A 16,901-nucleotide genomic window follows, 5' to 3' on the forward strand; every position below is an offset into this window, starting at 1 on the left:
AACATTATTCAGCATGCACTGTTTACCATGTTGAGGACCTGGTACATGTAACATTATGTTTATTACGATGAGGGTGATGAGCGATCCATGGATCTCATTGATATGGGGGTTTCTTCAGCATCCCGGGGAGTGGATTGGCCCTTCAATGGGTCGTAGAGACTTCCATCTCCTCTTTCTTGCTTCGATCGTTCAAGGCTTTCCACAGTATAATCGGAAGGCGGGCTAATATCTCCATCCGCACTTGGTATTTATTCGTATGGGTAAATCATAATCGCCCAACCCTGGGCAAATCGGGTCAATCCATTATCTAGTAGCATGTCTAACATGATATGAATATATTGACAGAACCCGATTCATTAAGATAACAAGCACCTTTTTATCAAATGATCATTGCAAAATGACAACTCTTTGTTAGGGCAAGTCGCAAGCGTCTCTGAATCGTAGCAAATTGCGAAATCTCTGATAAGCGAATCAAGATCATATATGATCTAAAATAAAAACGAATCCAAACCCGATGTACCGAAGAAATCGTAGAAACTGATGATTTGCTCTTCGGTATATCATGTGTTTTCTCAAATACAGTTGTATTGGAATACTCCACTTTGCATTCAAAACTAAAGTAGATTTACATATTAAATTCAATAATCTAAAACAGTTACATATTAGATTTACAATGGTATCCGAATCTCGTTATACAGATGTTTCACGCTATAGAATAACGGATTTCATTCAGTCTTTGCAACATCCCAAGCACGCAGCGATGCAGGCGGAACAGCACCCAAAGAAAATGGATGCTCCCATCAGAATGTAGACCAACGTAGTGGTCCAGAAGGCGAACAGGTAACACGTGGGGTGGCAATACTTGATCCCGGACGCCGGGTCTGAAGACCATTCATCGTAAATACTGTAGATCCATACGTTACCTGTAAAGGAAATCAAGTATATCAATATTGTGTGTGACATCAGTGTGGAGGTAAGGATATAGACGTACTATCGTTCCAATAACAGGGTATCATTTCGCTAGATCGAGAGTGCAAATTTTTGGACAAGGCCTCTAACAGATTTTACCTTTGTTCTCAGTGACAAACCACAGCATTTCGCAAATTCTATGGTCGTTATAACGATCTACTTTGCCAATACAAACTATCATTGGGTCAAATGCTGTCTGACGTGTTTCATACTGATTGTAAGGCCGTTCTCGGCACACTGATTTTGACTATGGATAACTCCGTTTAAAGATATAGGGATCACGGCGGGTGTAACCGGTCGACAGGGGATGATTACTCCTCCTAGGCACTTGATCCTACCTATGGTGTATCCAGGAGTCCATGTTTGCAAACTCTTTATTTTATATTGCTTATAGGAGTTCGTTATCTTCATCTTTCATTTAGAGAAGGACATAGAGTGGCCTTCCTAACTTTTATTGAAATCATACGGCCAAGCAATGAGAGTGATTTGCACGCTCGATCCAGCGAAGTTACACGCAGTTAACGGAATAATAGTGAAAGCTTTCCCAAGACATTGTGATACTGTATCGTGTCAGAACAGTAATTATATTTCGATATGTGTGGACTTGTTTTGGAGGCTGCTGGTTTTTGTGAATTCTATACTTGCAAAGTCGATTTCTTTTGCAAAAGATACGTTTAATATGCGATAGCTGTTTATAATTGGAGCGATTTAAGATACAAATGGGAGACTGAGGATAATAAGGCAAGAAAGAAAATCAAAGTGTTAGTAATTCAGACAACAGCATAGTAGTACAAACGCGGTGAGTAGTGTTCACGGTGAAGTCAACGACGTGCTTTACGGAAGCTCACTAGTAGCGGCTACCCCATTTATTTATACGACCAATTAAGAAATAACTTGTACGCCGTTACTAACTGCAGTATCAACAAAGTGTTTCTCTGGCGCATTCACAACCAAAGGACGCATGACCACTATGGGCTAGAGAACTTGTCAACCTTGAAAGTGTTGAAGCAATATAACATTAATACTACTATTTTAAATTTTGAATCAGAAATGTCAAATACAGAATCTAGTATAAACCTGCGCCTTCAGTAACCAAAGAATATGATTACAATGCTCAGCGAAAGAACGTATGGTATAGAGTACCAATGCAGCTATATGGACAACTGATTAGCACAAAACTCAAGCACTGAATTGGGAAATCATTGATGTAAGGGTGCGCCCAATGAGGGACAATTTAATTGAAGACCTATATTCAGAAAGTATATTTCTTCCAAGCTATATATTTTAGAGATACTTGCCAAAGTGAAATAAATCACCGAAAAGACAAATACCAGAATAGTAAAGAATTGAAGAAAGCAGGGACATCTATTATCTCGTGTTGTAACATTTCAAGGGGAGGACAAAGGAAGGGAATACGTAACTGTAGCAATCTAAATTGGTGCATATGAAAACAAAGCCTAACAAGAATGCTTTATATGATAAAATTTCAAGTCGGGTGTTTCTCTTTTCTTGACTGTCTAGTATAACGAAAAGAACCATGCGTTTTAAATAGTTATATTCAGAATGTTTCCCCGTAAAAAGGGATTCAATTTCATGTCAAAAATGTTACAATACCACACCTTCCTTTGCCAGATTATTCCGATTGTTTAGCGCAATTTCCAGTGTCCAATAAGACTTCCGTCTCACACATGAGACATAAATTCAAGTGCATGCTTAAAGGCTATACCTCAACAAATGTTTGGACGAGGTTTTGGCAAAGAATTTTACGAAATTTTGAGACGGGCACCAACTTATCAGGACCTAACGCTTTTCATTCCTTTCTTAAGAATACGCAAAATGGAGGAAGAATCAAAAACAATTTGATGAAACATTATTATTATCATTATCACTTCATGTATACTTGAATCAAAATAGCAATGTCAGATATCAATGTTATTATTGAGAAACTCACCTGCAATGAACCAAGCAAACAGAAAACAGCCAAAGACACAGCTGCACACACTGGTGAAGGTCCCCGGGCGTTCCTCAGTATCCTCATCCTCACTTCTCTTGGCCATCTTCTTCAGGATGCCAAACACATTGTATACAATCCCCACGGCCCCAGACACAATCATGTATATAGGAATGTACCGCTGTATTGGACATTTGTCCAGATAAAGTGCACCTAGAATATTACAAATATCGATAATAAAATATTGAGAACATATGCCAATACTATTATGAACTTGAAACGCATTTCATGAAGTATGCTGTTGTCAAACGTTGCAGTTCATACCCTCGTGTATTTTTATAATTGAAAATTTACGTCTTAAATATTTTCTCAACGAAGAAATATATTGGCAGAATTTGTCAAATTTATATGCGAACATCATCATACAATGTAGAAGCGTGTTCAATCATAATCCTGGGCCCACAATAGGGGTTCAAAGTTCTACATCAGAATACACGAAATTAAAAATTCCTTAGAGGATGTACACTTACAAGGCTGCAATAACATGTAAATAATCTGTTACAGTGTTGATCATGGTAAATGAATATACCCCGGTAAATCAAGAAGGAAATCTAAATGTTCGTGTGAGTGATGTGACCCATTGGCCTCATATCTATATGCAAGGTGAAGATAACGAACAGTGATCAATCTCATAACTCCTACAAGCAATACAAAATAGATAGTTGGGCAAACACGGACCCCTGGACACACCAGAGGTGGGATCAGGTGCCTAGGAGGAGTAAGCATCCCCTATATACATATTTAATTATTTTCATTATATCCAGTTGAAATATCATAAGTATCATTTGTATCTAAGTGTTTTATAGAAAAGGTGAACACGAGAAGATGATATTGATAATTCTTACCAACAAAAGATTGGCAAATAATAAAAAACTATAAATCTATCATATTCTAGTCTTTAAACTGGTGAATATCATATCTGATCAAGGTTTAAGGATGAACTTACCAATAACAATATTTGCAACTGGGACTGCCAAGATCAGTATTAAACAAATGGTGCATCCGACTGAAATACATTTGGAAAAGTGTAAAAGAATTTCACATATTAGTATAACAATTCATTCAAAACATTTCCCAATTCCTGAAAGTTCATAAAACATTTTAGTATCTACTGTTCTGCTTGATATCTGCAAGCTAATGTGTCAGTGAACACTGCAGGCTTCTGTTTACGACAAGGAGGACACTGTCAAGCACCAGTGGCATATGGAGCAGATGGTAGCAAACGAACCCATGGATAGAAATATATCCTTGTGAAGTAGAATCTATTCAATGTCTTCAACATGAGAATAAGAAAGTGGTCCTCTGCTTCACATCGACGACGTTTTATGTATTAACGATATTCATTTCTCATCAAAATGTTCATTCGATATTAATATACTTCGATTCGAAATTAAACACAATAGTCTTCCACATATGTTTCATTCTTGGATGTTTTACAGAACATAGATGTAGATATTGATGGCAAACTAAGTACTTGACTTCATGACAAACAGGATGGCTTCAACTTCTCCGTTGTTAACTTTCGATATCTATATAGTAATTTTCTATTATCATCTGCACGTAGAGTTTATGTCTCGCGACTGATTCCATACGCGAAAGCATGTTCTACGTGTGAACATTTTTTAAACCGAGGCAGGATACTGACAACCAAGTTGATGTTAGAGGGTGGCAAAAATTTCGTTTCAAATCTATTCTTCTAAAATTCCATGTTTTTATGACAATAATAAAAAGGTGAATATATCCAACAGTGATCAATCTCATAACTTCTATAAGGAATACAAAATTAAGAATTTGACAAACACGAACCCATGGATATACCAGAGGTGGGATCAGGTGTCTAGGAGAAATAGACATCCCCTGTTGACCAGTAACACCCGTCTCGAGCCCTATATGTTGATCAGGTAAACTGAGTAATCCGTAGTCAGAATCAGTGTGCCAATAACGGCTTAACAATCAGTATGAAACACGTCGGGCATCATCTAACCCAAAGACAGGTTGCATTGGCAAACTAGACCGTTATAACGAATTTGCGAAATGTTGTCTTTAAACGAGACTTTTGAAACCCCAGTAACATCAAAATGTTTGTCAGGAGCATTCTCGGTTTAAAAACTGACCATACGCAGAAGAAGCATTTGTTTAACGAATCAGATGAGAGACATAAACACCATATGAAGGTGATAATGGAATTTTGCTACATAAATATGGGAAGTTGACGAAGGAGTAGCTGAAGTCATCCGATTTGTCATAAAGTTGAGTTGTTAGTTTGCCGTACACATTCATGTTCAATAAAATATGTAAGTACAAAACAGACATGGAAGACTCTGTGATGCCTTTTATTTCGAGTTCACTGCGATATATCGAATCGAGATATGAATGAAAATGATCTATTGTTAATAGATAAAACGATATATTTTAATGTCAAGTTGAAGGCAACAGCAAAAGAGTTTTTCTTCTCAAGAGAAGCTTTTGAATAAATTTTGCTTCGAAAGAATATCAGATAAGTCGGCTAATAAAGGAGCACAATTCGTGCCAATGAGAATTCTAAAAGACTGTTGGAAGACCTGATCACCAAATACTACTGAGATATTGTCAATAAGGAACTCAAGAATCTTTCAGTATCACTTTCAGAGTACTTGTTCGTAGCATCAGTAGTGTTAACAAAGTAATTTTTGAATGACTGATCACTAGATATCCCATTGTTGTTGAAGAAGCAACTGTCTATGGTGTCAAAAAGTCTAGACTTTCATTTATCGTGAGAAATGGTCGTGTAAAGTGTTGAAAAGTCGTATGTTTTAATGATGTTGATTTGAGAAATGTTTTGTGATTTGCAGATATAGTCTGCCATTTGATTGAATCTTTTCTGACGTGTTTGATATAAAGTGTTTGACCGTTACTGATTTTGAATATGGATCACTCCGTTTATCTGGCCAAGACAATGTGTTCACGGCAATTCAACCCATACAAAGGAAAATGCAGGTGGAGTCCAAAGACAGATAGGCCAAACAACTTGGGAAATGATTGATCAGCAAAAAATCAAGCTAGAGAAGGGTAGTTTTCGAGCAATTTAAGGAAATGAAAAAGAAGAGGAATGAGTTAGAAATAAGAAATCATTGACAAAGATGTTATGTATATCCATGGAATCATCAAAATTGAATTAAAACGATCGGTAAAATCTGACCGATAAGTAATCATAACTCAACAGAATAGCGTAATGATCAGTACTACTATAGGAGGAATATGAAGAAGAAATGTCCCAAAATAAAAATATCAGACCTATCCAGAAGGCTCTGACTATTGTAAAATTATAAACAAGAAATCAGTAAAGGACTACTAAAAGTAATTGAGAACAGACTCCTAGAGAACGTGTAGCAGGGGTACTGAGAGCAGACGTTAATGTAACCATTGTGAAGGTGTACTGAGAGCAGACGTTAATGTAACCATTGTAAAGGTGTACTGAGAGCAGACGTTAATGTAACCATTGTGAAGGTGTATTGAGAGCAGACGTTAATGTAACCATTGTGAAGGTGTACTGAGAGCAGACGTTAATGTAACCATTGTGAAGGTGTACTAAGAAAGACGTTAATGTAACCATTGTAAAGGTGTACTGAGAGCAGACGTTAATGTAACCATTGTGAAGGTGTACTGAGAGCAGACGTTAATGTAAGCATTGTAAAGGTGTACTGAGAGCAGACGTTAATGTAACCATTGTGAAGGTGTATTGAGAGCAGACGTTAATGTAACCATTGTAAAGGTGTACTGAGAGCAGACGTTAATGTAACCATTGTAAAGGTGTACTGAGAGCAGACGTTAATGTAACCATTGTGAAGGTGTATTGAGAGCAGACGTTAATGTAACCATTGTAAATGTGTATTGAGAGCAGACGTTAATGTAACCATTGTAAAGGTGTACTGAGAGCAGACGTTAATGTAACCATTGTAAAGGTGTACTGAGAGCAGACGTTAATGTAACCATTGTAAAGGTGTACTGAGAGCAGACGTTAATGTAACCATTGTGAAGGTGGTAGAAAGTGGCAGATTTCTGAACACAAATGTAAAGGTGAAGATAGCAAACAGTGCCAGATTAATCTGGGGAATCTTATAAGGAATACAAAATTGAGAGTAGGGCAAATACATATTTCTGGAAACACTAGGGGTGGGATCAGGTGCCTATAAGGATCAAGCATCCACCCTGATTGGTGCCACATGCCTTGATCCATCTATCTTGATCTGTTAAGCGGAATAATCCATAGTGAAAATCAGTGTGTAAAGAACGGACTAACAATTGGTATAAAACATAATTCATAAATATTTTGCACGACATACCTGATGTAAATAGCAAAGTAGCTACCGTTCTGGCGAATCCAACATTGCTGTCTGACTCAACTTTGGCCTTTTTAATTCTACCGTACAGGGAATCGTAGGATGGCGGTGGTTCGTCTAAAACGATAGAAAAAACTCAACTACATTCGCTATTTGTTTTATTACACTGAAAATCATACATTTGTTGGATATAAATTATAATGAACAAAAATTCACATGAATTTCCAAGTCAGCTAGAGTTTGTCGGGTGCAAATCAACATGGTGATATTAATTCAAAATTAACAAGAGGCCCATAGGCCTTATCGGTCACCTGAGTACTAGTGAAAAAGTATCATTACTCCCAAGAGCTATGAAATCTAGAAATATTTCCTGTTCTGAATATCTAAGCTAAATTCTAATGTTCAGCAACAGTATAAAACAAGATGTGTTCTTAATTAAGACTTCAAAGCCCTCAAAAGTGCATACACTGATTAAAATTATATATGTATTAACATTAAAAGATATGACTAATTTGAACCCATCCTAGAGTCAAAACCCTGGGTTGTGAAATTCACCATTTTTGTACATCCGTTTCCTGCTATTCCTAAGTATGCATTTAGATTTTATACAGTATCTGACAGCAAACTTACACATACATTGTAAATAGTACTTGTATATACTAAGTACTACCCTGATACCATAACCCTTACCCCTGGGATCATCAAATTTACAATTCTAATAAAGGACTATTTTGCTCTTTTTAAATATTTATTTAGTTTCAATTTAGTATCAATAGCACTAAAGAAGATGTTATTTAAGTGTTTTACACAAAAACACTATATACCAAGTTTGGTCCCACCCTGGGGTCAGAACCTCTAACCCGGGGATCATGAAATTTAAAATTTTGGTAGAGGCTTCCTTGCTCATCATTACTGAAGAAGACTTTTAAACAAATACATCAATTTTACAGTTTTTATCCCAAAATTAAGGCCCCTTTGGGTGGGGCGTCATGAAATTTACAATTGACGGTCTCCTTCATCTACAGATGTTACATACCAAATTTGGTCAAGATTGGCCCAGTAGTTTCTGGGAAGAAGTTGTTAACGGACGACGCACAACGCACAACGACGGACACAGACCAATAGCAATAGGTCACCTGACCTGAGTGACTCCGGTGACCTATTAAGTTCTGCGATATTCACGTGGCACATGCTGGCGGATCCAAAAAAGTTCCGCGACAGACCTAAGTGGTTAAAACAAGTAGTGACAAACGTTCGGCATCAGGTGTGAATATCACGGGTCCTCGGAGATTACCTTAAAAACGGGTGTCCCGTGTCACAGTAGGTGTGGCACGCTTATGAACCCTCACTGCTCAATGGCCGTAAGCGCAAAGCATAGGCCTAAATTTAAAGCCCTTCACCGGTCTTGGTGACGTCTCCATATGAGTGAAAAATTCTCGAACGAGACGTTAAGCAAGATGCAATCAATCAATCAATCAAAGGGGGATTGCGACCCAAGTTTGTACAATGTCCCCTTTCTGTCCCAAAAAGGTAGGTTGAACCACAGACACTTGTTTCATACATAGGTTCCCCTTCCTTGTGGTATTAGTAAGGAGGGGATGATCCATGGATGAGATGCAGGTATCCTATATTGTGTTTAATTTGATTTTAACACCACTTATCTAAAACATGCATTATGGATGTAATATGTATGGAAACGCCATATCTCGATTTCCCGCGTCACAATGGGCTTGGTCTCCTTCCGAGTCACTGAGTCAGTGTTGCGATGATACCAGCGAAATATTCTGGTACTGAGGTAAATCAGCAAACATTTTTAACAAGTAGAATGAAAAATCCCCCAGTGGCGTAGCTTCCTATGAAGCACGGAAGCATGTGCTTCCACATTGTTGCGGGTAAAAAAAAAAAATTATTAATTAGATTAACTGCAATTTTTTTGGAGACGATATTTACTCTAGTTATAACAACTAATGTGTTTCTGAACTCTGTCAAAGCTTTATTTAAAACTACTAAAATTCGATTGTATCTTCTTTCAATTTAGATGCATCGAATTTTAGTAGTTTTAATTAAGCTTTCACGGAATTCAAAAACACATTTAATTTAGTTGTTATAAAAAGAGTACAAAACGTCTCCAAAAAAAAAAATTGCAGTAAAACTATTGGATAATCGGTTGGTTTTTTTTCCCCCTTCTTACCCCATGTGCCTGTGTTTAAAATTAAAGTGTGTATTGGAGACTTTGAAAATACCTATCTTAATTGTCTAAAATGCACGAGCTTCCGGGGGCTTCGCCCCCTGAGCCCCCACCAGGGTTTTGCCCTGGACCCATTGGGGGCCTTAGGGCGGCCCCCAAACCCCTGCTCTTTCTGCTTCCATATTTATCTTCCCCAAGCTACGCCGCTGACCCCTATAAAGATTTCGTCGACTGCCGGGTAAAACAACTTGTGGCCTTTAGAACATTACTTCGTTTATTTCACTCGTGTCCAATATGTCAAGGTAATATAAAAATAAAATGTTATAACAAAGAATCATTATTATGTGAATACAATAGACCAGTCTATTCACTGCGTAAAACAGCTTACAACGCATCTTTGACTCTTAGCATAAAACGTGGCATTGAAAGTGATTTAATAATGTTATGAAACATGTTCAGAAATATCATCCCGTTTCTTTCAGCAGAAGAGTACGTAGTATATATATATAGCTACTTAACTGTTTGCTGATTTTTTTTTAAGTTTGTCATGTGAGAGTATAAAATTACTATGCTTTACTGGGACAGGGACGAGTGAGTCACGTCATACATACATGTGTTTAATAAATTTGAGAAGCTATGATGGATGTTTACTTTGAAGGAAAAATCGAGACTTGATCAATGTAATATTTACAGCTGATTTAATCCCGTCAATAAGTCCCCGGTATATCTCAATAATCGAAAGCAGATGGTGATGCAAAATACGTTTCGCAGACACGTGTGTACAGAGGTACTTGTCATCGATTAAAAAAAAAAAAAAAAAAACAACAACACCTTAAGATGGTTAAGAAGATACGATGTCACAAAATGAGCGTACCGTGTGTATGGTCTTTTGTAGACAAAAAGCACGGTCTTTGTAGACAAACACTCCAAAGTATGCATACCTATGCACTAATAAGCAGTTGTGTATTAGGCCAGTATAATTAAAACATTATGTACATTTCATCTGAACCGCCCCACCCCCATCCTCACCCCCAAATTAAAAGAGAACATTAACTTTACTAATGCATTGGAATGTACTTACCTACTATATGTTTTTCTTCCGACATGACAGCTGTATAGGAAGGTTTTAAACCTTATATCTGTTCCGCTTGTAAACACACTACAACTATAGTGAATAGCGTCCCGGACGCGGTCGATATATAAGATACATGCCGTGTGAAGTATTTCAAATAGATTCGAATTGTAGTCTAAAATTATATAGCATTTAAAAATGGGTTATTTTTTAAATAGGGGAGGGGCTGTCAATTACTGTTTACAATAAGGAACGGTCATGATCACAGGCACCTGAAGTGTAGATAGCTTGTATAGATCGTATGTACATACCCCACCTCCCCCCAGAATGAAATTATTTTATACAGAACCAAAGCTTTATCCAAAATATGTTATTCTCCCACCAATCACCCTCATAAGTCGTTCGGAATAGTCAGATTGTACCTTCTGTAAGCTTTAGAGATGAGTTTTCAGGTCGTATGGGGCTTTAATGAATATTTGAAGGTATGTTTAGACACAAGTATAGTAGGAAAACATGTTAAGATTTTTTTTTATATTAAATTTATGAGACAGCAACTCAAGAATACAACGATATGTCAAAATATTTTTTTCAGAGAGCTACAGTTTTGCAGCTACCATTTTACATGCGATCGAAGTTCAGGCAAGATTTTTCCATTCACTTTGTGTGACACTGGTCTGAGATTCGCCTTTATGTGACTTTGCGTTATTTGTGGGTTCAAACTAGAAAAAAAACGTTAACTGTATTGATTTCCAATCATTTAATCAATAACCATGGAAATATATAAGTTATCACCATTTTAAAGATATCAGACATGCATAAAGAGATATAAATTAAAACATCAACATCAGAAATTCACATATTTTCAATAAACAGCATAAAAAGTACACAAAATTTTAAAATAAATGGTTAAAATGACAAAATTGTAATGTTAACAGCTTTTAACTGCTACTTTATGAATATAATCCACAAATTATCAGGGACATTATTGTATAATAGACATACTATAGAGAATATATCAGCATTGGAGTTATTGCCCCTTATAACATTTTCCAAAGAAAATATAAAAATTTTCAGTATTATATAGTTTACTAGATTTTTATTGTGCCCAGTGATGAAAATTTCCACAAAAGATGTAATTCTATCAAGCACATAGTTTAATAGATTAAAGATTTTACAAAATACTTGTGTTGTCAAACAAGGATTGAGTGTACCGTACTTCTCAAGCGCTTTCAAGAGTCTGATAGCGAGTCAGCGCCAATCTCTCACCAGAGGGCGTTACGATACGCTCCACAACACGTGAAAGTGAAGCTTGCGTAGCGCGCCCTCTGGTGAGAGAATGGAGTCAGCGCTTCGCTTGCGTCGTTCAAATAGATGCTCAACCTGAGTCACCTCCGGCAAGTATTCTGCTCGTCGGAGATTTACGGAAACAGCCGAGCGTCTGGTTGAACGAGACTACAAGCATACTAGTCTACCCATAGACTTTGTGGTTTGTGTACAAACGACCTCTGGCGGAAGTTTGGACTACGAGAAGACTAAGCGCGTGAAAAAGTCCTAGCTGAAGCTGTACATTCGTCTAGAAAATTCCCAGAATTCCCTTATAAAAGTAGATCGATCATATGTTTCCGCAGCTATATAGCGCCTGGATTTTATAAAAATATGTCCATTGTAAGTAAGCATAATAAATCACGTAGACCACCTATTTCATGTAAAATTTCGAATGCATTCATAAATCTTTGCTAGTCAAGTGATATCGGTCCACTCTGCTCCCAATAAACATTCCTCTGTACTTGTTTGGATCAGAAGGGTAGCCTTTTTTTTTAACACAGGCACAATAACAGCGTCAGACCATTGGGTGGGGTGGGGGGGGGGGGGGCAGATGTTAAAATGCTATTAAAAATGATGTGCAAATATGGTACAAAATATGCTCTAAATTCTATGAAACACTCGTTTAAAGTAGAGTCCAAACCATGAAAATATTTCTTTCTCGGGTTATTTCCATATCTAGTTCGTCAAAACCGTATGTCCTGTGTCTTCCAAATTAGAATAATCTTCACTAGGAACAAATGTCGCTAAATCTTTAAAATGAGTACGGAACGATTCTAAGTCTTTCGGAATGTTTTTTTTTTTTTTTTTTTTCCTTCACAAAATGTTATGTAGACTACTTTTTTGGTTTTGTTTACGAAGGTATTGAGGTAAATCACCCTCTTTTCATAGATACCTTCTAAATATCAAAATCTGAAAGACATCTCCTAAGAAAACACAATCTCTTTTGTATTTAAGGAGTAACATTATTTCTAAAAACTCTGGATTAATCATTATTCCATAATGATACCTTCAGTATAATGCCAGAGATTTTTATCGATGAAAATTTTGGTGTAACTGTGTTTTTTGTTGTTGTTGGTTTTTTTTTGGGGGGGGGGGGGGGGTTGTGCGGAACCTTTTCGCAATAAACTAAGTAGTGTGTGCACTGGCGCCAATTAGGAATTCGTGTCCGAATTCTAAACAGATCAACCAAAACACTTCTTTTGTATAATAACATCGTAATTATATATTTTATCAACCAAAGGAAACTTCCAATTTTTCAACAACAAAACAATATTCTGTTTCTGCTGAGACTCTATCTCTGTGAGTGAAAGGACAGATTAAAAACAAAAAGAGAACCATGCCGTAGGTTACATCATTAACCTGGGCGGCTGCATTTTCCAAAGTAAAACTGAACTTCCAACAGAACCCCATCCCTCAACCCCCACCCCCTCCTAGTGTGATTCCGGCGCTGGTAAAACTTAACCCTCAGCATGGCCCCTCCCCAGCGCTGGTAAAACATTAATCTCCGCTGAGATTCGGCTTGGCTGAATATTTGGACTGACGCCTTCATCGCATCTGTGAAGGCGTCAGTCCACATAATCAGCCAAGCCGAGATTAGTAAAACTTAACTCCCAGATTGACACCCACTCCAGTGATGGTCCTTTGCATGTACAATAGTTTGGTGGGTTTTTTTCAATTTGTTGTGGATCTGAAGAAAAGATAAAGTGTTAAGAATTTGCCTACAATTTCCAACTTTAATCAGCCTCTAGCATGGCTCTTACGGAATTCTCCCTAAAACGGAAGCCCGCCAAAGCAAATCTTACCATGATGGCTGGGTGTTGCTAAAACGCGGAACGGAAAATGGAACGGAACGGAACGGAAAATATATTATGCAATAATGTTATGAGGAGGTCAACATTTTGCAAAATCAAAAGGCTTATTATGAACAGGGGATGCAGAAATTACAGAGAGAACAGGAAGTCATCCTCAGAATCCACCATTTCATATTGATACCTCATATCTCATACTAATGCATTATTGTGGATGAATATACCAACAGGTTCTTGCTTAATAATTTGTATAGTAAGTTATAATAAAAATATCAAGCACGCGCCTATTGGCACCATCTTTTTTCCCGGCTTTGTCATCCCTGCCCCCAGATTTTGACAGTATGTTGTTTCACAAATGAATAGAAAATAAATAAGGTAACATACTGAAAAAGACTTGAAGTATAATTGAACCCCTTTCAAATTCTATTACTTTATTCTGGCTGGTATCATAAGAAAATTTTTTATGAACCCATCCAATGAATAAAAGGTACACCCATACACCCCCCCCCCCAAAAAAAACAACATTGAAAAAGATAAAATTATTTTTTGAACAATTTCCCCCCAAACATAGCCCTTTAACGTGCTTTTAATCGAACTATATATGTTTAAGATAACTGAATTTGAATTTGAATTTAGTTCTACACCTGGTACAATAAACATTTATGTATCACATCAAATTTTAAAGCGAATGAGTCCGGTGAAGAAAAAAGTTTTGCCTCATTTGGGATGAATCTATGTGAAAGTTCGTACATTTACCGATATCCTGCGGATTAGTGTTGAAACTGAAGAGATACAGCGGGAAAGAAAGATTGAAACTTAACTATGGTGAAGTTTACGACCAATAGTAAGAGGAATTAACAGATTCATTTCATAATATATGAAATAGCTGAAAAGCTAACACAGAATTTATGCTTGAATGGAATTAAAAGACATCTCATTATTAATCCAAATGTTAAGCTATACAAGTATTTAGTTTAAAAATTAATCGGGAGAAGTTCTCCCTATTTAGGATTGGAGTGTTGTGGTTACTAAGTCTCCTGTTAGTTAAAAATAATAAATTAAACACAAGATGTTTAACTTGCTGACTAGAGATCATGAATTATTATTTATTGTTTTATACATATCACACTCCCTGTTATAAGTACACACATACACGGTGAACGGTGATAAGTGTAAATACGTGTACATGTACGTTAATGACGTTTTGCCACGCGGGGGGGGGGGGGGGGGGGGTTATAAACCACGTGTGTTCTTTTCATTCTCTACTCATAGCTGTCAGTGCTCGTTAACACTTCTGTCAATACCGAAATTTCAAAATTCTTGTAAAATGCCTTGTAAATTCTTATACACAATTTATGATGCAAAATTTTAAGATAAAGTTGTTTTATCGCTTGTAAACAATTCTTAAATTCCGTTCCGTTTTCCGTTTCGCGTTTTAGCAACACCCTGATGGCTGCAATCCCGTGGGAAGATTTTGCTTTTACCGCATGTGAAATGTATACAGGTAACAAAAAACAAAGATAACAAATGAAATATGCAAGCTAGACTAGATTTCGCCTCTCGGCAACTTGACAATGTTACCCCCAACCACCTCTTCAACCTTTCCCGCCATTTGTACACAAGAAGTATTTTGCATGGTTAAAAAATAGGGTTACATCATTTCAATGACAATGCAACAGGGAGAAGTCATTATGATGACGGGAGGGAAAATCTAAAGAGATATCTCTTTAGGTTACAGAGATATATCTTTTAGAAAATTTAAAGAGATATCTCTCTAACTTAAAGAGATATCTCTTTTTATATCAAGAGAGATATCTCTTTACGCTAGAGAGATATCTCTTTCTATCTGAGAGATATCTCTCTAGCTTTGAGAGATATCTCTCAAAGAGAAAGAGATATTTCCCAAGTGTAAAGAGATATCTCATTTGTTTAAAGAGATATCTCTTTAAACAAAAGAGATATCTCTTTTGGTTAAAGAGATATCTCCCTAGCGTAAAAAGATATCTCTTTAACTTACAGAGATATATCTTTAACCAATAGAGATATTTCTCTTATTTAAAGAGATATCTTATTTTACGAATAAATAGTAAAAGGGCTTGCCATAGGGAACCCTTGTGTTAAACTTCAGTCCTGTCTGTGCATGGTGGCTCGCCGCGTCCTTGTTCTTTTTAACAAACTTGAATCTTCATTATATAAGGAAGTTTTCGTGCAAGTTCTAGTTTTTCTTGTCCAGTTGTTTTCGAAAATTTTAAGCAACTTGCCCCATTCTTTTTACTACCTCTTAACCATATCCCCTTGTATATGTCATTGTCCCTCATCTGAACAAACTTTGTAATGTTTACAGGCAAACTACAGACAGACAATGGGCGAATTTAGCATAGCTTTCCTATCAGCTGAACTGAACGAATTTAATCCTGATCTGATGGGTTTATAGGTGTGTGTCTGAAACGCAGAACTTTGATCATTTGTATCAGTGAATACTGGAAATCTGAACAAGAAACTTAGATCTGGAGAACACAGGACCCAATAAGAATATACATGTATATCATTGTGAAATATTTTTTTTAAAAAAACTTCCTGAAAGGGATGCATCATATACTAGCATATATACATATCAACTCAAGACCTACGAATCCAAATATCACCACAACTCGTTGCAAGATTTCAGAAGCTTAAATTGGGGGATCTATTCGGGTCCCCTAATAGAGATTTATCTAGGGGCTTCAGGCAGCGGGTTGAATGTGTTTCACCCTCCTTGTCCTACGCGCCTGCGAGAGTTATAGGTATAAACGTATTTTATACGTCTGTGCTAATAACACAGACATGTTGATATATATATCATTAATAGTATAGAATTAAACTACATATATATAACACTTACCGTCATATTGGGGCACTTTATGCATGATGAACAAATCGAAAAACCTACATATACTTTCGGTTTTCAGAACGTTGACATTCGTATATTATGTTCCCAAACAGGAAATTCACCTAGCTAATAAATACTTAGCTGTACAGGTATTTGTAAACCCCTTCCTTGCTATTTGACTTCGCACAAATTAAGTCTTTGGAGTTTAAATGGACGAGTCTATGAAATGTACTTGTCCGTACTAGTAAAGATTTAAAATCGATTGAAACGCATAACAGAACTTTTCTGTAAGCAAATCGATAATCTGATAAAAATAGATAGAAAGTAAATTGGAATATA

The 16,901-nt window shown here is 36.7% G+C and overlaps 1 protein-coding gene across 2 annotated transcripts; it reads right to left on the reverse strand.

The window, feature by feature from the left end:
• Positions 1-620: 620 nt before the first annotated feature.
• On the reverse strand, positions 621-16,821 carry LOC125663079 (transmembrane protein 272-like). 2 transcript variants are annotated; one of them, XM_048895404.2, is made up of 5 exons: positions 16,575-16,821; positions 7,303-7,416; positions 3,927-3,986; positions 2,921-3,133; positions 621-923 (listed from the first exon to the last, which is right to left on the reverse strand). In XM_048895404.2, the coding sequence occupies exons 1-5, from the start codon at positions 16,597-16,599 to the stop codon at positions 730-732; spliced, it is 606 nt and encodes a 201-aa protein (XP_048751361.2). In that variant the 5' UTR covers positions 16,600-16,821; the 3' UTR covers positions 621-729. The 2 variants fall into 2 exon arrangements, with proteins under 2 accessions (XP_048751361.2, XP_048751354.2); XM_048895397.2 differs by lacking the exon at positions 16,575-16,821 and adding an exon at positions 10,569-10,725.
• Between the last annotated feature and the right edge of the window lie 80 nt (positions 16,822-16,901).

This window comes from Ostrea edulis, chromosome 1 (assembly GCF_947568905.1).
Source record: "Ostrea edulis chromosome 1, xbOstEdul1.1, whole genome shotgun sequence".
In the NCBI taxonomy this organism is placed as follows: Eukaryota; Metazoa; Mollusca; class Bivalvia; order Ostreida; family Ostreidae; genus Ostrea; species Ostrea edulis.

Excerpts from the sequence above, each read along its gene's own strand:
- LOC125663079 (XM_048895404.2), bottom strand. The coding sequence starts at position 16,599 with ATGCATAAAGTGCCCCAATATGACG. Across the intron at positions 3,987-7,302 it reads TACTTTGCTATTTACATCAG|TCGGATGCACCATTTGTTTA; the intron begins GTATGTCGTGCA and ends AATGTATTTCAG. Across the intron at positions 3,134-3,926 it reads AGTTGCAAATATTGTTATTG|GTGCACTTTATCTGGACAAA; the intron begins GTAAGTTCATCC and ends GTAATATTCTAG.